The sequence below is a fragment of the Panulirus ornatus genome, chromosome 23 (assembly GCF_036320965.1).
Source record: "Panulirus ornatus isolate Po-2019 chromosome 23, ASM3632096v1, whole genome shotgun sequence".
Taxonomy (NCBI): Eukaryota; Metazoa; Arthropoda; class Malacostraca; order Decapoda; family Palinuridae; genus Panulirus; species Panulirus ornatus.
Genome location: NC_092246.1, coordinates 23519104 through 23540262, shown reverse-complemented (window position 1 = coordinate 23540262; position 21159 = coordinate 23519104). Strand labels below are relative to the sequence as shown.

Genomic DNA, 21159 nt, shown 5'->3' with positions numbered 1-21159 from the left:
TTGCTATTTGTGTGGTGTCAAAAAGCCGTCTGTGGTAGGCCGTGTGATGCTAAGGGCCAGATATCATTCTCACTAACTATGCCAACAGAATTATCAGACTTACCCCCAAGCTCTCGCCCGGGCCATCCTATAACGAGGCAGGCTTGGCCCTAGGTAACGTGTCTCAGGAAAACTGCGCATGAAAATGATTATTAATCTAAAGCTTGAGACGGCAGCGTTACTTCCAGTACAACTGTGCTGAGTTTACTGAACACCTGAGGCAGTACTTGCTGCTCCAGGTGTTGGAGATGAGTTACTCCCAGGTCCTTCAGCAGTACCACTTACCAGTACAGGTACTCCCAGGTCCTTCATGATTAACAGTTACCCATGAGTGAGTCCATGACATGCAGTGAGGTACATGCAGGTCCGGAAGGTCTCTGTAGGTCTAGATGGTCCTTGTGGATTCAGGAGGTCCTTGTAGGTAGGTCCTGCCGGGGTAGTTAGCGTGGTGGTCCGGCAGACAGGGAAGCAGGATAGCCACTGTATATGGCGGAGATGAGATGGAGGTGGTGGTGGTGTGGCCAGGCGAGGGTGAGGCCGTGCACCGCCTAATGTGTCGGCTCACGCCATGTAGGGTGGGCCCAGTGCCGGGACTCCTTCTACCACGGCAAGACCGCCAGGCTCGAGGAGAAGGGAGGAAGTAGGTAGGTAGGGTAGGTTGAGGTGGACATCGTGATGAAGGACAGATGACAGGAGATCTAATGGTCCACGACGAAGTTATCTGATGTCATTGTCTTATCATATGGTAGAAACAGGATAGTAGAGTAGATGACACCCCCACAAACACCCCACAACCACCCCTACCGCCTACTTCCGCAACCGTCAGGAATAAAAAAAAGTTGTAAGAAGGAACGTTGCAAAGTATGGAGAGAGTCCACTGCTCCGAAATGTTGTATAAAGTCGCTGATGGAAAGGTTTCCTGCTCTCAGTACAATAGGTTTACCTGGGAGGAGGATCACATCTGAAGCGGATATAGAATATGCTTCACATCTGAATACTTACCTTTAATCTCTTCCCTTATTGAAACAAGTCTGTTGACCGTTCATAGATTTAACGAAAGTATTGGTTTAAGTTTGATTTTATTCTTTCATATTTTAGACTATACTGATAATCTTTGCCTTTACTACACGTGGGAATATGTTGCTCAGGTTGCTATATGTGCATTTCCTTTCAATTTCATACCGTCGTTTCTGGTCGTTAAATGTCTTTTTAATGTGTAGACATTTTCTCATGTAGAAATTAGGGTAAGGTAAGCTATGAGGGAGGTGTTAGTTGGGGGTATGATGGGTAAGGCTAGCTGTGAGGGACGGGTGGGCTGTAGGTAAGGGAGGGAGTTCTGTCGGGGAAAGTACGTTGTGGAGAAGGCTTGGTGGCAAGGTGGAATGGGAGAGTTGTATAGGGGAAGAAAGAGAGGTCTCCTGTCAGTGAGGCTGTGTTGGGGAGACCTGGTCCGTTATGTGATTCCCAGGAAGCACCACTACACACGTTAAGGTAACACAAAGGCATTACTTTATTCACTAACCAACGCTCACTTCAGCCTTCAGGTACACTATGGTTAGGGTAAGTTCTCAGTCGTGTGTAGTGTGTGTTAACAGCCTGGGGTGTTCCCATGTTGGCTGGCCACCGTGGTCCCACCGATGGACTGTCCCCTGTCATACCACCCACAGGACAGCCCCATAACTCTCCTGGGTCGTGCCTGACGGAGCACTGTCGTTTTCTTCACTACAGTTACCAATTTCCCCGCGTTTCCGCTGCCCTGGTCTCCCAAAAGGAGGACTGAGGAAGGAATATGCAGGTGATGTGTCACGGTGCCTGTCACTATACGACTGGCGTCTGGTCCTCCACTTTACCTTCCCTCACCAACGTCTTTTATCTTCTGAAAAGAAGACAGTCACGGTGTTACGACACGGGTGTCAGGCGTCACTGGGTCTACTACAGATTATAGGGTTTTGTCTTTTTTTCTTTCTGTGTCACTCACTTGGACATGCAGGATTGCCACTGTTCGTCTGTCTCCTTACCTCCCTCCCTCCCTTCCTCCGTCCTTCTCTCCTTTCCTCCCTCCATCCGTCCGTCCTTCCTTCCGTCCCTCCATCCGTCCGTCCTTCCTTCCGTCCCTCCATCCGTTCGTCCTTCCTTCCGTCCCTCCATCCGTCCGTTCGTCCGTCCATATCGCTTTCATTTCTTGGTTTTGTGCGTCTCATTTGAATTGCCAGGAATACATGGAACCCTCCCTTGGCCTCTCTGTCAGTGTCTGTCTTATTTAGGACAGATGATCAGCGGCTGAGTGTGGGATATGTGGCAGACACTCACCAGGTGTGTGAGGGAGTGTGTTATGCAGTATACTGTGCCTGAGGAAGAACGTAAGTGTGGGTCAGCCATACTCAGTCACCATGGGAGGAGTAGCAAATGTGTTTAAAACGGTTATGGCTACTATACAGGAGGCACTGTGACTGTGTGAGGAGGACTACACAGGGAAGGATTTATTGTGTGAGAAGAAGTCTGAGTATGGGAGAATAACAGTTCCAGAATACTGATAATGGGAAGAAAACTACGGAGAGATAATGGGGGGATGTCACTGTGCGGGGAGGAGCTTGTCAGGAAACAGACATGGTTGAGGAAGACATTAGAAGGAGACAGACATGGGTTGAGGAAGACAACGTCAGGAGACAGTGTGTGGGCGAGGACCCACTTGCCGCACGCCATATGGAGGCGGTGAAGGACGCCCTTGCTACTTGGCTATGTATGAGTCCTCGGCGGGCGGGCAGGAGTGCGACACTTACTGCGCCACCTGGGGACAGGTGAGGAGACGGCACGAGCAACAGGGATGCCAGATGTGATACACAAATGAGACACAGGTGTTCACCGGCCACTTCCTCAGTGAAGATGTCTACTCTACCTTGTTCTCATCTTCCCATCGTTACTACTCTGTATTTACTGTAGCTAACCTCAATAACCAGTTTGTCCGACTCGAGTTGTACTTTATTCCGACCTCGCAGTCCTCCAGTCCCTCGTTCCGTAGTGAAGGATCATCCTAAGACGTGTTTGAGTAAGGTGTGAGCCCCTGGGGTAGCAGCTGACTCAAAACAACAGGGGAACCAGTAGAGCCTCCAGACCATCTCACACGGTTGGCTCCAGCCCTCTGGATCCAGGATTTAATCTAGCCAGTATTAGAAGGGCGAAGGTTATGTAGGGTCGGGTGCCGTGTTGGTTTATGGTGGAGGCACCTCTGGTGATAACTTCATGTTGCTAGCACGTATCGCAGCTGCTGCTCTGGGTATCACGAGGCTTTGTGAGAAATGTTGGGCCGGATATATCCTCACCTCCAGTTTAGGAATGTGCACCATGGCACTTCTCTGGCCAGTCCGCCTCTGATCTCAGCATTAAACTTCTTGGGAAAGCTGTTTTAGTTCTAAGATTTGCACCACATTGCCTCGATGCTCCGTTGCTTGTCTCTGACGCTTCCTCACCAAAGTGGGAACCGGCAAACATATATGAAAGATCTGTAACAATATATAATACCCCAGAACTAATTTTTATGAAAGACCTCCGATGTTATCCAAGACCCCTGTAAAAGCTCCTGCGCCCCAAGTCTTCGCCACTTCTAGTAAGAGGAAAATGTGGACTCTTTTGGAGCGAGAAGTTCTTTGAAGAGACTGTACTCCCAGCGTTACAGCCTCGCCAAGGGTGACTATTCACTCATGGTGTAACCTGGAGCAGGCGGAGCCCGGTAACACTTGTGTGAAAGATAAAAGGAATGTACATTTAGTATTCCTTGTAAGAAATCCATGAAGTATTTTGTGATATTTGTTCATACCTAACCTACCTACCAGCAGAGCATCATCATGTTAACAGTCCCTTGCCCTGATAATTCAAAGTCATTAAAGAATCATTATCTTGAGGGAAAAGACGTATTACATGGCATGACCTAAGATGGCATCATGACATTACCTTGGAAGCGCCCGTATGATGCGTTAACTGGGTCAGGCGTATGGAACTGTAATATGATTTTGTAACTGAAATTGGTGTATCATTGTACAGGGAATAGCCCTGTTATCAGTCTCCTTAGTATCTATGCCAATCTTTTGCCTTGACCAATTAGAGACGCTAGATCGTTTGCATGTCTAGACTTGTTGACTCACTAACTGGTAACTCATCACCGGGGCCAAGGTTGCCAGCTGCGTAAGATTATGCATATACATACCTAGAACAACTTTACTTACCTAAACATAGACTACTCTATCCGATTAATCTCTAAAATAACTTACAGATAATTTTGCAAAGTAGTTAAGGTATCTCGAAGTGTATTGTATACCAGGTGAGGTGTTGCCGCTTTTGTGTTTACAAATTATGGTGGTGGTGGTGGTGGTGGGGGGGGGGGGTTGTTACCCGTCTAGGTAAGAGAGGTATAGCATTAAGAGGTCGCATGATTGCCTATTTGTCTGGCCCTTGAACCCTGAGGTTCTGTCTGTGTATAGCTAGCGGTGTTGTGAGACTGACTCTGAAATGTGTGAACCCACGGCTCCGACCTTGTGAACACCGTAATGTCTCGGTGAATCTTACACTTCATGTCCATGTGAACGTTGGATCCTGTTTATGACAACTTTGCGGTTTTGTCCGTATGAACCATGACCTCATGAACCTGGTGTTGTTTGAGGGCTGTTATCGCAACTGGTGCCTTAGAACTATAGGGTTCAGTTTGAATGGACTTTGCTGTGATGTGAGGGTGTGTGTGTGGGGGGCTTATCGTGATATGTGGCTCTATAGAGCTAGCTTTATGTGCCCATTGTTAGAATTCTTGATCTTTTAAAAAAGCTTTGTGTGTGAGCTGTCTGTTTTCAGGCGCTACTGGGTGCCTTTCGTTATGACACGTAGCTCTATACATGATGCCCCTACCATGATATATCGTTTCCGTGTTAGTTTCCTCTGACGTGGGACTGTGTCCCGGTGAAGACTGGCGTGTTGTCATAACCCTGGGGTCGCCTGTGTTTTAACGTGGGGTTTTATGCACCTGAACCTGACCTACTTCCCAGAATCAACAGTGACTGTCTTCACGTAACCTGGGAATCAGTTCCCACTTGTTGGCTTTACGGTTGTGAACACGTCTTTGTTGTTCTTTGGGATCGCGTCCATCAGGCTGACTCTTGTCGTCCCACCCTTGTGAATCCTGCATTGTTTTGGTGTGAAGCGCAGCTCGATCCTTGTGAATTGCGGATACATGTTTTTCTCTGTAGGGTGTATTAAAGTCTGATTATGTGTTGAAGAAACTTGTGGCTTATGCTCAGTGAGTATGTGTTATGGTTTCTAATTATGGAGTATACAATGTGGTGTGTGTAGCTGGTATGTATTGTGATTTGGTGGAGTGTGCAGGGGTGGATGATGATGTTAGTGGCGAGTGATGTAAACTTGCGGTGACAAGGATCTCTCTCTCTCTCTCTCTCTCTCTCTCTCTCTCTCTCTCTCTCTCTCTCTCTCTCTCTCTCTCTCTCTCTCTCTCTTTGTTCTTGAAAGGGATAGCATAAGCTTACCACAGCCCTAGACCGAGGCTGGGTATACCTTGAACTGAGCGATGCTTACAGAGTTCTTCAGAAGATATTATTTACTTTAATTATAGCTGATGTTATGCAGATAATTTTAGCTGCATGGGAAGTAGTTTTAGTGATCCACCGGGACACCTAGTCGGCAATGACCTGCCCTCCCGTTGCCTTATCTGTGAGCGTCCTGCAAGAGATTTGCTAGAAGCAAAACAAGAACATTTATGAAGTTCTTACTCTCCCCTTCACCAGCGACAACTGTTGGATGTGAGCTTTTCCACGCCGCACCCAGGTGGCTCTGGTGTTGTCAACTACACCCTGTACCCGCAGACGTCATCACAGACGGAGGCGTCGTGTTTTGGTTCCTAAGCGGCGTCAATATCGTGCCTCTGGCAGCAGCCGCGCTGCCTCTGCCCATACCCAACCGTGCGTGTTGCCATATACGACAGGTTATGAATCATACTAAATCATGGCTAATCCTTACACACACTAGGAATACTTAAAGATCTTGTTCCATTATGCCTAAGAAGAGGGACTTGCAGTATAGATTACGTATGGTGTGTATTGTAGGCAATGTGAGTGTCGTATATCATAGTGACCCTCCTCAGGACACGGTAATATAACTCGGAACCTTGTTGTCTTCTGTCCTTATTTCCAACCAAACCATATTTTACCTTTAAGGTTTACAATCATAGTCCATCAGATCTGATTAACTCATCAGGGTGTTGATAACGAAAGATCGTTGCCAGGCAGAGATGCAAGCTCCGCAGCTGTGAACTTTGCCTGGTTCCCATTTAAAGTCCTCTTGTGAGCCGCGGCAGCGTTCTTTTTTTTCAGCGTCGTAAGCCTGGGGGGACTGACGACCAAGCCCCCAGATACAAGTTATTACTTTGCACGGCAGCTCCAGCACGGGTCATGGCCTCCAGTACTTCATTGGCTGGTCCTGGATCACACAAAGGACGCGGCTTCTGCATTCGCAGGCTGGCCATCTGCGCTGCCCGCCTGCGCACCTGGCCGCATGATTCACTCCGCTATGATGCCCAGTCTGACTGCCTCTGCCTGCGCATGATGCGCAGTTTAGCCAATCCCCTAGTGTATCGCATCTTGCCTTTCCATCACTATGTGTCAGTTGCATGACACACATGATGGCCACGTGTGCATCATGAGTAACCGGGTCACATCGGAGTGGAACGCCTCTGGTCACCTCTGGATGATGCGTTTAAGATTGCCATCGCATAACATGCGTCTTGTTATCTCTACGTATGGCGTACGCAGGTGATTCATCTGTGATGCGCAAACCAGCAACCCTTGTTGCATTTGACGCGCAGACTGGCAGTTCTTGCAGTCCCCCCAGTGTCTGCATGATGAGGGCACCTGGCAAGGATATTAATTATGCCGGAAACAGATTACCATTGTTCATAGTTTTTGTTGTAGAAAACTGAAATGAGAAAAGTGAATAAACCCATGTTTAGCAGACGAGTATATAAGCATGATTTGATTTTACCTACAGACCCCACTAACATGAGAGATTGATCTAACTACTGGGAGTTTCATAAAGAACAGATTGGTCACTAGACGGTCATGATGATATATCTTTTATTATTCACATAAGTCTTGCTTTTCAAAAAAGTCGCTGTGATGAAAACGTGCGCGTGCGTAGATACGCACACAAAGCGCATGGACACGCGCGGGTACTATTTAGCAATCAATAAATTCATCCCTGACACTCACACCGCTGTGTTTTTGATGAAGTGGATGTTCTCATAACTTCCCGTAGTAAACTCCAATCCTAATACCCGGCTTGAAATAAACTACGAACGATATGTTTGTTCAAATTATATACAGGAAGCTCTGCAGAACCCAGAATCGCTGTGGCGCTATTGTAAGCAGCAAAGTCAGGCGCGGCAACCAGCGGCGCTTGGCTGATGATGTTAAAATTTCACGTTTCGGGAAGTCCATTGATATGTTTGACATTGCCAGATGTCCAAGGGCTTCACACAACCGGCTGGCGTTCACTTACGGGTGGAAGCCCTCATATATTTGGCACAGTTTGGGTACTCTACGTGTAGGTTAGTTCAATGTTCTGTGACTGGTGGTTCCAGAGATCGTAGCTAAAGATAACACGTTTTATGAATGAGTGAACCAGGCAGCATTGATGAATGCAAGGCCTCGTCTGACTCCAAGAGTTTCACAACAAAAAGGTTAACAACTGGTGTAGACTAAACAAACTACTCGAACGTGCAGCCGAAGAAACCAGGAAACCAAAAACCTGTAAATCCCATACATGGCATCTGTGTTGCCGAGTACTGCGAGCTGAAGCGTCGCCGTCGCCGGGCGGGCTAGGCTAGTAGTTTACGCCTGGGCGTCGGAGAGATAAGTTGTGAGAGGTTCTCTCCGCTCCATCCTTCTTTCAGCTAGAGTGCCCTTGATCCTGTCTGTGTCCTGCAGATATGTGCTGATACAAGTGCAAAAGAAACAGTGGATGGAAAGTTGTGCCATTGAAAATAGATTCGTTTGACCTGGTATGCAAATGAAAAAAAATCTGAAAAAGCTTACCTGGTGTAAATATTGTGTTCGATATTTAACACCATGAAGCATATTATCTAAGTGGAGCATACCCAGGATATACCCTAGAAGATTCCCTCACATATAACAGGCAACATGAGGTAAGTAATACTTGTGTCAATAGACGTCTTTCAGTTTTTGAACCCAAGCAAACTCATTCATTATGCTGCGTTCTTTTTATCCGGGTATGTATACTCTCAGTGGGTTGGTAGCACCAGCATTGTGGGCTTGACACGGGGGTTGTGGAGTTACGCCAGATAAAATGTGGGTTGAGTTTGAGGTGCTATGATGGAGTTATAGGTCCTGTGGTGGCCGAGCTGGACGTATTGTGGGAGAGCCAGGGGTACAGTGGGTTTGAGCCAGTGGCATTGTTTGACCTGGGCGAGGGGTATTGTGGGGTAGGGGGCTGTAACCAGAGGTACTGTGGCATCTGACCCAGGGGTGTTGTGAGGTAGAGATGCTGCGTCCTCCGTTGCAGAATTATGCCTTCCTCCCCGACCTCTTCCTCTCTCCTCTCTAACCACACGATTTACAGGAAAGAAGTAGTATTGTTGAGACGGAGACATAGGTTCTGTATGGTGGTTCAGAGGGATGGTGGATTGAGCCAGTTTTCATAACTGATGACCCAGAGAGGCACGTGTTGTAGGGGTTGACTCAGAGTTATTAGTGAGGTCAACATAATCTGTTATAAGATGGCAGAAGTTACTTACTGGTAGATTTGGGAATGTCTGGGACTCCTTGTATTCAAGAGCAAGATTTAATACAAAGATATTCCTCTTAGTGTTGCTAGCAGAATGTATGTATGTTATGTTAGTATACGGCAAAACAAAAGTAACTTGCCACTTTGTGTGAAACATTATGACACCTCGAACAAAGCATTTTGAGAAATGACCATCGGTCTGGCTTTACATTAGTAGGTCTACTTTCATAACATTGTAATGGATCGATTGCTTGCGACATTTCCTGTCATTTGCTATGATAACTTAAACTGATATATTTCAGTGGAAATAACTACAAAGTGGAGCTACCATAGTTCTTGGTAAATCTGTCTCAAATTCACGCTTTCTAACCCTACCGAAACAACACGTAGTGATCATTTCGGAATTCATCAGACTCGCTCAGGAAGATATTTTTTTTTTCCGTCTGTACACAACGTAAAAGATTTATTAAAAAAAAAATCTTATGCCTTCAAGGAACGAGTGTACGTTGTAAATCATATGACATAAAAGTTGCCGTTAGAATATCACTGATGTCAACAGCTGGTAGAGACAAACAGAAAGACAAGGGCAGGATGACTGGTGATGCCGAGTTCTGCTTGACCGGAAGATAGTATCGTGAGGTCATGGAAGTGTTGCAGCCTGATAGGAAAGGGACAACTACACCTTCCTACTCTGACTTTTGACTGGACGGATGACCCAAGCCGACGGATCATAGATGAACGTCGCAGGCCGACGGTGTGGAGGTGTAGAGATAAGAGTCCCGGATTTCTCAGTCATACTACGTATTGTTTTGATGTATCGTCAGGTGATTAGTCGCTGGTGGAGCATCACGACCGTTGGTGGACACTCATGAGGCGGGCCGGTGAGTGTCATGTCTGGAACATGATGAACAGTGGCTGAGGTGGGAGGTGGTGTATAGCCGGCCACCACACTTGACAAAGTTGATTATTGATTGACCAGACGCGCCGCCACAGCCAGTGGTTTGACGTTTTCTGATTGGTGTAGAAAACTGTTCTCTTTCTCTCAAGACGCTCTCTGATAAGCTGAGAAAAGATGTCCTAATTGCGTATGTTGAGGCGCCTCGTTTGTTGTATAGAAAACGAAGTGTCTTTTCATTAGAAAAGTCGAAACGTTCTGTGATTGGTTGAGGAGGTCATTTGCTCATTGATGGAGCGGCTTTACTTCCATCACATGTCCGAGTTAATCTCTAGCGATAGAAAACCGATTCATCATAGCACAAGACCCGTCATGCTCGGGCGTATCATTCAATATCAGAAACCTTCATTTGGCCCTTGCTAACCCCAGACAGTAAAGCCAGGATAGGGAAGCAGAGGTCACTTGCCAACTGACCACCATAGATGGAAACAGGATAGTAGATCAGGATAGTTAATCATAATGCTCCTGCAGATCCACCAGAACACAGGGATGGGGTGTTAGAAGTAGGCATTACCGTGTGTGGTGATCATGGGATGAGACTTTGGCATGTCGGAGGGGCAGAGAGGAGGCAAGTCTGCTAACCTCATGGTACCCTCCTCTCTCCTGCTTTCTCCAGCATTTCTCCCTCTGGTCAGGAGTCGCGTGTTCATTTTAGCTTTTTTGTGTTGGTGTGTAAGTAGGAATTGTTCTGGATTTTACAGGTACTGATCTCTCTCTCTCTCTCTCTCTCTCTCTCTCTCTCTCTCTCTCTCTCTCTCTCTCTCTCTCTCTCTCTCTCTCTCGTTTGAGATATTCTTCCTTCTCTAATTCTGTCAAGAGTGACCTTAGGAACCCCAGGAAGTGGTTCTGATGTTCTGTTTATATGATAAATTAATCTACATGGATTTTAGGAGGCATTAGATTGACTTACTCGACACAGAGGGCATATGATTTCCAGAGGAGGAGATCCTTGATTTGCTGAGTTAATTATTTCAGGAAGAGTCTGACATCGGCAATGACCGTTCCGGTTGTCCAACTCTCATGTATTGAATACGATACCTTTATTTCCAGGTTAGGTTCGAGCGCCTGCCGCTGGTCTTTGACTCGGGGGTTTTCAACCCGGAGTTACTGACCTGGTGACAATAGATGTTTTACAGGAAGGTTAGATAATTAATCCTCTAAATGTTCCAACCGAGCAAGGCGTCTGCCTGACCCCAATCAGCTGCTTCTGCGTCTTCCACTGAGTGACTACTGTCCTGATTATTGTGATTAATGTGTGTGTGCGTTATGGAGGGGGGGGAGAGTTTTACGTTCGTGTGGCCCCGTTTCAGCCTTGTGTATGTGTATCATGGTTTTACTGTAATGTGCACACACACACACACACACACACACACCAGACTAAGCCAGTTACCCATTTATTGACCAGCCCTGAGGAGATGAACATCTGCGTTGGGTATAGGCCGACTCTCACGCCAAGGATTCGAACCTATGCGGGTCCGTCCCCAGGTTGGGCCGGGCTGTTTCATGGTCAGTAACCACAACACGTTGAACGTTAGTTCTCGATTTAAAGAGGCTATCGACTATTGAGTAGCCGGGAATAGTTATACACAAGTTACTGTATAATACAGATATGATAACACTTATGTTGACATCTTGGTTTGGTTACTCGAACGTGTAGATTTTGTTTTGTCATCAGCAACACAAGAATTGGTGACCTGCGATTGGCGGACGACGATGCATTCTGTTTTTCTTTCCAGCGGTTAACGAGTCTTTTGTCAGTGTTAACAGCCAACGATGATATTGCTGGCGGTGGCCAACAGCTGGCTACCATGTGGCTTTTATGATCAGCCAAGGTTTTTTCTTTCCCCAGCGTCCAACGACCGGCAATTTACCTGGGCCTAGAGAGTGGCAGTCATCCACAACTAATTAGTGTTTCTGGTAGACAGTGAGACAAGATTTTACATTTGCATTGTACAATGGAGAGGTATTTTTGTGTGCGTCTTAACAGTGAGAGGCTTTCAGACGAGTATTTTGTCTGTTGTTTGTCCTACTCCGCCAGTGATGGTGAGGTCCACCTTTACTTGTGGTGTAGTGAATTATCTTGCCATGTCAACAAACACGTTTCTTAAATGTTTCTAACTCCGTCGTCCTCATGAGATTTATATATATTCACTTCAGGTATTCTCTTTCTTCAAGGTTCCTTTCTTATAATGTTTTAATCCACCTATTTTCATATAGAAAATTTTATATCATATCACGAAGTCCATTTTTTTTTATTCGTTAAATTCAACCTGTTAGCTCTACTGTTGTTCAGCACTCAAACACCTGTTAGTTGTGCTTAGAACTCTTGAACGATAAACTTTTCCTTAAAGATCCAGCAGTTACTGTGCAGGAAATTACCAATAAATTCCCCTTCTCAGAGTGGGCGGGAGAGTTGGTGCCCCCTTCACCCGGTGTTTCTGATCGGCTGGCTGGCTGGCTGGCCTGATGACAGTCTCCTGTTTCGTTTGTTGGCTACGTTAAGACGTCACCGGCGATCAAGCGTCACCAACCGTTAGCTGTTGTAGCGTGAAAGGAGGAGGAGGAGGAGGAACAGTGTGGGTGGTGAGGGAGGGAACTTCTTGCAGTTCCCGGAGACAGTTGTCTTAACCAGCCATCGTGTCGGACCGTCACCCTTTGAGCCATCGACCGTAGCATAGCGTTCCCACAGTCACCCTCCCTGCTCACGAGATGCTGAGGTAGATTAGCTTTATGCACCAGATCAGCTGTGCTGCTGTGATCGTATCATCGACGTGAAAGATTTGTGTATTATGAAGGCAATGTGTTTTAAAAGAAGTCAAACGGTGGTAGATATATCCCATTACCCAAGTATTTAACAAACACACACCAAAGTACCAGAAGATAGCTCAGATGAATTTGCTTCGGCAGCGGTTTTAGGGAAGCTGATGTAAAATATAACAAGATAAATTTTCAGGATACTTAGAGGAACGTGTTATGATAACTGTGTAAGCGAGACTTCAGCAAAAACAAACACAAAATGATAACATTGAATTTTCTGAAAGTTAGATATGACACCAAGTAATATTTCGTACCTTTTGGCGTAATGTACTTTCCAAAGACTTTTAATGAATTACCACACAAGAGACCGCTGGCTAACTCAAAGTCACATTGCTTACCAACAGAAAGAAACGTGGAGTTTTTAAATGTGGAAGCTTCCGCCTGGCTGAAGGTGGCAAGTGGGGAACCTCAAGGATCAATCCTTGGCCCCATTGTTTTTATAATCTTCCTAGGTGGCCCAGATATGAGCTTGATATGGAAACTTTGAACATTTGTGGGCGATGCACGAATAGGAGGTGGAACTGTTGGTGAACAAGAGTGCGACTGGTAGGAATAGACCTTAAGAAAGTAACACAGTGTTCGGCGAAAAGTCAAAGTTTAACTTGACAAATGTATACACTTTGGAGATAAGATTACTGTACAGAACTATAAAGTGCCACATGATCTGTCGTCCAAAGTGAAGGAAAGATCTTGGAGTGGTCATCAGCAACAGATCGTGAAGTACAGTCAGCGCTGTAAGCCAGAAGTGAAGGAAGCAGAGAGTCCTGGGATTTCGAGCTACGAGCTTGACCTCAACATACCAGAAACATTTCTAACACTTGAGCGCGTCAGTAAACCCATCTTGAACATGCTCTGTAGTTTCTGTCTCCGAACTTTAATGGACAGGGAAATGTTCAAGCAGAGAAGGCTTACATAAGTGTCCCCAGCTCAGAGAAGCCTGCCAGACGAAGAGAAACTTTGAAGAATAAACCCAATTTCCTCTATGATTATCGTTATTACGGCCATACAAACCGTAGGACGTCTGTTTCTTGGCTCTCCCTCGCTAACGCGGGAAACGGCTGTAGATGAATTATTGGCTTGTTTCGTAATAGATATGTAAATATTTGATTAGGATTATATTTACTCATTAATGCAAGATGATATCCTTTATTATGTTTGTCCCCCGCAGTGAAAACCAATTATGATAAACGAGGTGATGACATGTGGCAGTTTAGAAAATTTGTCTAGTAATATACGTAAAAACTAAGTCGCGGGAACATTAAAGAAAACGCGACAGGGGAAACTTGAGGGGTAACGCGCATAACCCTCTTTCCTCGTGGACGGAGGTGTCCACTTTGCCCAGTGATTTAGGCAACCAATACTGGCAGGATTCTAACGGGCCATCTTTAGATACCTGGCCGGGACCGGCTCTCCTGCATACCAGCAACCCATGCACGCATCTCCCTCACAAGCCGCTTAACCCAGTGATAGAGTACAGAACCTTTCCTTGGAACATTAGTATCTTGCAGACTCAAAGAGCTTTACCATGTTATTCTAAAAGAATGTCAGAGAACAAAGCTTCTATTGAGAATTGAAATCTCTTATGATATATAACCTCATTACAAGTTAATTTGATATTAATTATAGACCCCCCACTCCCTGTGTTCCTTAATATTTTTGATATCAGTGTAGTTCTTGCGTGAAATTTATATTTGTTAAAGTAACGCCTTTCATCATGGATTGAACATTGTACAGAAGGGCGTAACGTTCTGTTCTCTCTTGATGTCTTGCAAAGTAAAAGCAATATTTCAGTTTGACATAGACTTTATAAACCCTGATGTTAGATGTTCTTCAGGGAACTATTTTTCACGAAGTGTACTTATTGCTGAGACCCCAGATCCTGATGCTGTACGTAGTGTAAAGTGAACCTTTTTGTCGTATAAATTGAAGGTATCCCAGCTTGATCAGCGGAAGCTTCTTGCTCCTACCATCGCCACCGTCATGGTACCATACTGCCATCATGGGCTGAACTACCACTACCACCACCAGTACCTGTATGTTGACACCATTGCTACAACAGTGGCTGGTGGTATGTGAATCTGCTTTAATTCAGGCATGGTCTACAACCTGTGAACCAGGACCAGTTCCACAGCACCTGTCACTAACGCTCACCACTTCATCACTACTGTAACATCGGCTGTGCTCTTGGAACAACTAACAACAAATACCTTTTGAAAAAAAGAATCACTTTAATAACCATGACGCTGCCTGTACCACTTGTCTTACGTAAACCTAACCACCCAAACGATCACCATTAACTCCGCAGTCTCCATCATTACCGGACACAAAGCACCGCAGGACCTACCCCCACAGGGAGGACGCCGTGTAAGGCCGCGTGGTGGGAGTTGGTCATACTGCTGCCTCCTTTTACAGAGGTGGAGTGTTCGAGCGCCAGCCACCTCGTTAATCATGATCATGATCTCGTTAAAGCCCTCGCTACTGCTACCATGTCTGGGGTTATATTTTGATCCACATATATGGCTGGGAAAGAGAGAGTTCCCTATACGTTAAACTGTTACAGTGGAAGAGTTTACGAAATGTTGGCGGATGTAATGATGTACAGAATGGTCGAGTGAGGGTTGGGCTGGTGGTCTGCCCAGGCACAGGTTGTGGAGATTAGCGTTGTGTCATAGCGTTTCATGCCGCCTCACTCTCTTCCTCCACTTACACGTAATAGTTGGCTTTGTTTCTCGAAGGCTGTCTCAGTCCCTCAAACGTCCTGCTTAACTGTTGTGAATGGGTAACAAGTTATTACACCTCGCAGTATACCCAGTCCTGTATCTATGCTTTTTGTATCAACTCAATAACATAGACTGGGCTCCTTAAAGCAATATTTTGAGTTGTCATCCACCATATCTAGGTTTGAGAGAAGGCTTGGGAGAGGCAGGTGAGGTTGTAGCTATCCACACACCTCAAATTGAAGGTAAACAAGTTACATTCATTGAGACTATATAAAGACCTGTAAATGATCAGCTGTCGGCCTTTGACAGTTATCTGGCATATTCGTCGTAGCTGAGTTCCTGCTATATATTAGCGCTTTGATAGATGTAACATAATGATACGCAACGTAAGTGGCACCGAAGTTATTTAAGGAATGCGGTAAATAAGTTTACATTGTATTCGGAACCTTCAGGAAATTTTCTTAATGGGACAGTTGTGAAAAAGCCGGTGAAGAAGTTTGTTTATACTGCATGAAATTAGATATACGTTTACGAGAGCCAGGAATATAACCCTAAAGTCTTTATTAATATAAGAAGCAACAATGGATTTTCTGGGGTTATACTGAAGCGTTTATGCGTCCCTGAAGGTCCTTTGTTTACATGGGTGGGCAGTGGTATCTGTGCAGTGCGTTCACATTAACTGTTTGGGACCGACGTCAATTTGGATTCTATAATACGATGTTGAACCGGTTCCCATCTGCAAGAACTTCAGATAGAGCATAGTTACCTTGCCGGATCTCTCGTGTAACACGCTTATTGTCGTCAGGGAAATGGATTTCCGCAGCTTCCAGCACCGTTCGTAGCAGGAATGAGGTACAGATCGTATTTAATGTTAGATCAATTCTTGTGTTGGTTAAGTCTTTGAATATGAAAGTTGAGGTATCCTTCTCTGTCCGCAGAACCCTGCATAAATTCTTTAGTTTCAGCGTGCTGTAAGTCATCTTACATCCAGTTCTTTATCCTACTGTATCATTTGCCTCGTTTTTCACTATCCTACAATTTCATATAGCGTAACCTCAGGCCACACTACTGTAGCCCAATACCTAATCAGTTTAGAGTAACAATACCGGGACGTATTGCAACGCAGCTTGTCCACTGGGCCATGATGTGATGCGTCTCATGAAATCGGATATGTGCCATGTAAAATTTTAAATTTGCTCGTAGGGTAATAAGATCATAAAACGTCTGCTGGAAAATAAAAACAAGAGAAAGTTATTTGAAGAATGGTAGCCGACATATCTGCACACCAAGGTAAAGTGATCTTAAAGTATGTGAAAAATACAGTTTAATGTATTATACATTACTGTTGTTGATGTATAACTGTTAACGATTCGTATGAAGAATGCATCATGGAAACACTAGTTTAGCTGAAAGAAAACAACTTAATATTGTGCTTGAATTATTCTTATATGCGAGAAAATAATTGAATTTCTTGCTGTAGTCTCGCTCGCAAACTGTGGTTTACAATTTGCAGACAGATGGCAAGCAAAACCCCTGCTTCATAGCATGCATCTAGACTGTAAGACAGTTAGTCTTATTAAGGCAATATCTATCCATCTGTCTGTGTATCTGTTTCACTGTCTATCTTTCTTTACACTGTGACGCGTTACGAATGAAACTTATATATATATATATATATATATATATATATATATATATATATATATATATATATATATATATATATATATATATATATATATATATATATATATATATATATATTCTTTCTTTCTTTCTTTCATACTATTCGCCATTTCCCGTGTTAGCGAGGTAGCGTTAAGAACAGAGGACTGGGCCTTTGAGGGAATATCCTCATCTGGCCCCTTTCTCTGTTCCTTCTTTGAGAAAAACAAAAAAAAACAAGAGGGGAGGATTTCCAGCCCCCCGCTCCCTTCCCTTTTAGTCGCCTTCTACGACACGCAGGGAATACGTGGGAAGTATTCTTTCTCCCCTATCCCAAGGGATAATATATATATATATATATATATATATATATATATATATATATATATATATATATATATATATATATATATATATATATATATATCATGAGGGATGTTGATGGATTATGTTGTCACTGTGCCAGTGTTATCTTCATCATGTCAGATCAAAAGCCAGGCTGTTGTGGCCAAGGTCGTGCCGTCGTGTTGAAGGGTCGTATTGTCATGCTCAAGGGTCTGGTCATTACTTGTGCCTCGGTGTCTGCATGATTATATACCACTGCCACACTCACGGTTACCATTACCACCGGTTCTTCCCTGACCACCACATACTACTGTCACCACATGACCGTCCCACCAGCACTGCTGGCACCATAGGTGCTGTTCTGTTATCACCAGCACTGCTGGCACCATAGGTGCTGTTATCACCTTGTTTGTTCTTTCCAGAGCAACAACCAGACTCGGGACGGTTGTCATTAACCCTTTACCTTGGTCGAGAGTGTGTGTAGGTTGGGTGAGTCACACTGAGGGAAGCGCCGCAGGAGGAGGTCACCTCGAGGACGTCCTCGTCTGAGGGCGGCTGCCTCCCTCCCTCTACCTCCGTGCCAGAGACCACACAGGTGCACATGTGTACGTGCTCGTGAGTGTAGACCACACAGGTGCACATGTGTACTTGCTCGTGAGTGTAGACCACACAGATGCACATGTTTACGTGCTCGTGAGTGTAAACCACACAGATGCACATGTGTACGTGCTCGTGAGTGTAGACCGTACATACGGCTGCACATGTACTGTAACATAAACAGATTCCTATATACCCACCAACAATCACTCAGACTTATTTAGAAATAATTACTGTACACTTACACGTACTTGTGAACATACAGGATCTGGGATGTCAGTACACACACACATATATATAGGCACTGGTAACACACACACACACACACACACATATTACAACTGTGTATCTTCATCGGGATGGCTGATTAAATCCGATAAATACGTTCTTTATATATTTTATTTATTTATGTATGTGTTCCGGAGATCTAGGAAAGCAGGGGCGTGTGAGGTCAACCTGAACATAACCTATGGTCTGATGATGTGTGTGTGTGTGTGTGTGTGTGTGTGTGTGTGTGTGTGTGTGTGTGTGTGTGTTGTGTGGGCAACCTGGAAGACCCTAGAGACATGGTCGCAAACCTACACTCTGAAATAATTCCCTGTTGGCTTGACAGACATGGAGGACTGTAAGTTATTACTTCTGAAATCAAGGGACGCGGTAATCACGAGGGAAGTACCCTGAACATGTGTAACGCAAGACTGTTCGTCACATTTCCTGTAACCATCAGGAATTCTCTACGAGGCAATACACAAGTTTAAGGTCTTGCAAAAGTATTTACAAAGTGCACCAGACCGACCCACAGTGTGGGCATGCGGGCCGCGGCCTCCATCAATATGGTCGATCGACGACGCAACTCCTCAGTTTGGACTTAGGCCGGGCTACGGGGGTAGAAGACCGACGGAGACTATGCCAGGTAGACTTGAGAATGACCCCAGCTTCCCTCCTGCCGTGGGTACTGCTCACATGGTGGTGTGGGTATGTGTAGGCCTCATAATGCGGGCGTATGTGGGTGTCACAGCGTGGGCGTGTGTGTGTGTGTGTGTGGGTGTCCTGGGTGGGGACGTCAGTGTATGGAGTGGTGTGGGAGGAGAGGGTAGAGGGCGTTGGTCAGGGTCACAACGTTACAAAAACATTATAGCATCATTTGCGGGTGGACGGGGAGGGGTTAGCGGGGTAGCTGTGGGATGGGCGGCTATTATTTATAGTTTTTGTGGGCTAGCGAGGAGCACTGGCTGGGGTAATGGCTCCAGATATGAAGGCAAGGCGACATGTTCAGGTTGTCTTACTCCAGACTTTGACATAACATCAGATGTATGACCTGATGTATGGGAAGGCGAGGCAAACCTGTGAACTATAATGATACCACAGTAACATCCTAAGACAACTTCAACGTGGATACACATCACAGTAGAAAATGGTAGTGGGTATATAGTTGAAGGTTTAAGGCAAGCCCAACATTATTATTTTTTTATTTACAGTCCCATGTTACCTGCCATAACCTGGACACGTTTGGTTGAGGGAATGTTGTCCTAGATAACATATATGATGACGTGGGTCACCCTGAAAGTTATATTTTGGCCAGACTTTACTTTGCCCAAAGTTTACTTTATTGCGTAACTTTTAACTTTGCCTCTGTGGGTGGCACTCTGTAGAAATTTTACCAGAAAACAAAGAACAGTAAAGTTTCCAGTTATTGTACACATCGCAAGGACCGGGGGCCGTATGGCCACGGGCTGTGATGGTGTTCCAATATTTTTTTTCTGACCTTCTTACACGGTTGTCAACAGCTATTGCCAGCAAGTGTGGTTATGACAGAGCCAAGTAAGAGGGTGTGGTGGACGAAGCTCTTCAGAGGAACTCAACTTTCATCGAGTTTTTCAAGGCAGTCTCCATCCGCTGCGGACTGCCAGCAAGATAGGTCGGCCGTGAGTGGTGTGTCTGCACCTCCAGTCATCACAACCTGCAGGATAGTCAGATGTGGGAAGCTGAGGAGATTTAAGGAGGCGGAATTGATGACGGTAAAGCCTTGTAGTCTTGTAGACGAGCAGAAGGAATCTTAGATCTCGCTACACTTGCAGTGTCCTGCTGGTGCTTGATGGTGACTGGTGGTGGAGGAGGAGCAGGTTGTGTGAGGCACTTCATGGAGGAGCAGAGTGTTTGTTTCCGCTCATTACCTGTAGCTGCCCCGGAGGCTCCGGGTTTCAGTATTCTTCGTTACTTGCCGCTAGCAGACGCTCCCTCGTGCGTACCTACTGATTCGTTATAACGTGCGACGTTCTTTCCATTGTTTGGTGAGCATGACGGTATGACGTAAGCTGTGTACGTCGTTGATAGTGATAATTTACACATGTAACAGCAACTGCTGGCCGACAGACGTCTGGCCATGAGCATGAGGGTGGTATTGTTCGTGTGCAGGCAGTCCACGCCCTCAGTGGCCAGCCAGCTACCCTCCCTCCGCCACAACCACGCCACCTTGCTCAACTTGTGGTCTGGTAAGTTGTTATTCCTCACCTGTGTATTGTATGCGGGTAGCAGCGGTATGGCCGGACGTCACACTGTGGGTTCCTTTACGTTGTTGGCTGTGAAATGCTCGTCGCATTCTTCTAACAACTACCTCCATCACTGCCACCCGCCAGGGGTGTTGTCAGTGGAGGCCCACACGCTGTTGTATTTCCTGCTGCACATTGACTGTGTGTTTTCTTCTCAAAATTTTCGGTCATTTACCTGTAGAGTCTGATGCCAGCTCCATGTGTTATGCAGTAATAGATATAATGATTGAATTAGCTCTTGATTTTTTGTGGTCAGCGTCGTGTGAGCGGCGCGTCTGAGGGAGGGCTGTTATGGCGTATTTGCGGTTGGCGGCGGCGTCTGCCTCTGTACGCGACCATGTTAACATTTTCTCTGAGCACAATAGGTGCGACGCTTCCTCTCTGAGATAAAGAAATATATGAATTTTTCATGCAATTGTTATACCATTGTTTCCGGCCATCCTTCCTCTTCCGGTAAGATCGTATGGTTCCCGCTCCTCAGTTGGGTCGTACGTGCCACACACAGTCTGGTCCGCGGCTCTCCGTTGACTCCACCTCCCTCCCCCCACCCCGAGTAATACTGTTGAATTCATCGTCCACACCTGTTTTGTGGTGGCAGGTGTTTGACTTCAGCGTATGTTTGATAGGATTTACATAGTTATATTCTGGGCTGTGCAGGTCGGCACGGGGTTCCCTG

The 21159-nt window shown here is 45.6% G+C and overlaps 1 protein-coding gene across 3 annotated transcripts in view; it reads left to right on the top strand.

Moving 5' to 3' along the window:
* LOC139756926 (synaptotagmin-like protein 5) overlaps positions 1-21159 on the top strand; it is a 252541-nt gene that overhangs the window by 12071 nt on the left and 219311 nt on the right. Inside the window, exon 1 of one of the 3 annotated variants that reach the window (XM_071676858.1) lies at positions 7943-8236. The exons of the other annotated variants lie outside the window; for them this stretch is intronic. Within the exon in view, the coding sequence (XP_071532959.1) occupies positions 8232-8236 (5 nt within the window). The 5' untranslated portion in view covers positions 7943-8231. Of the gene's footprint in view, positions 1-7942; positions 8237-21159 lie in introns of those variants that run through there. 3 annotated transcript variants of the gene reach the window in all.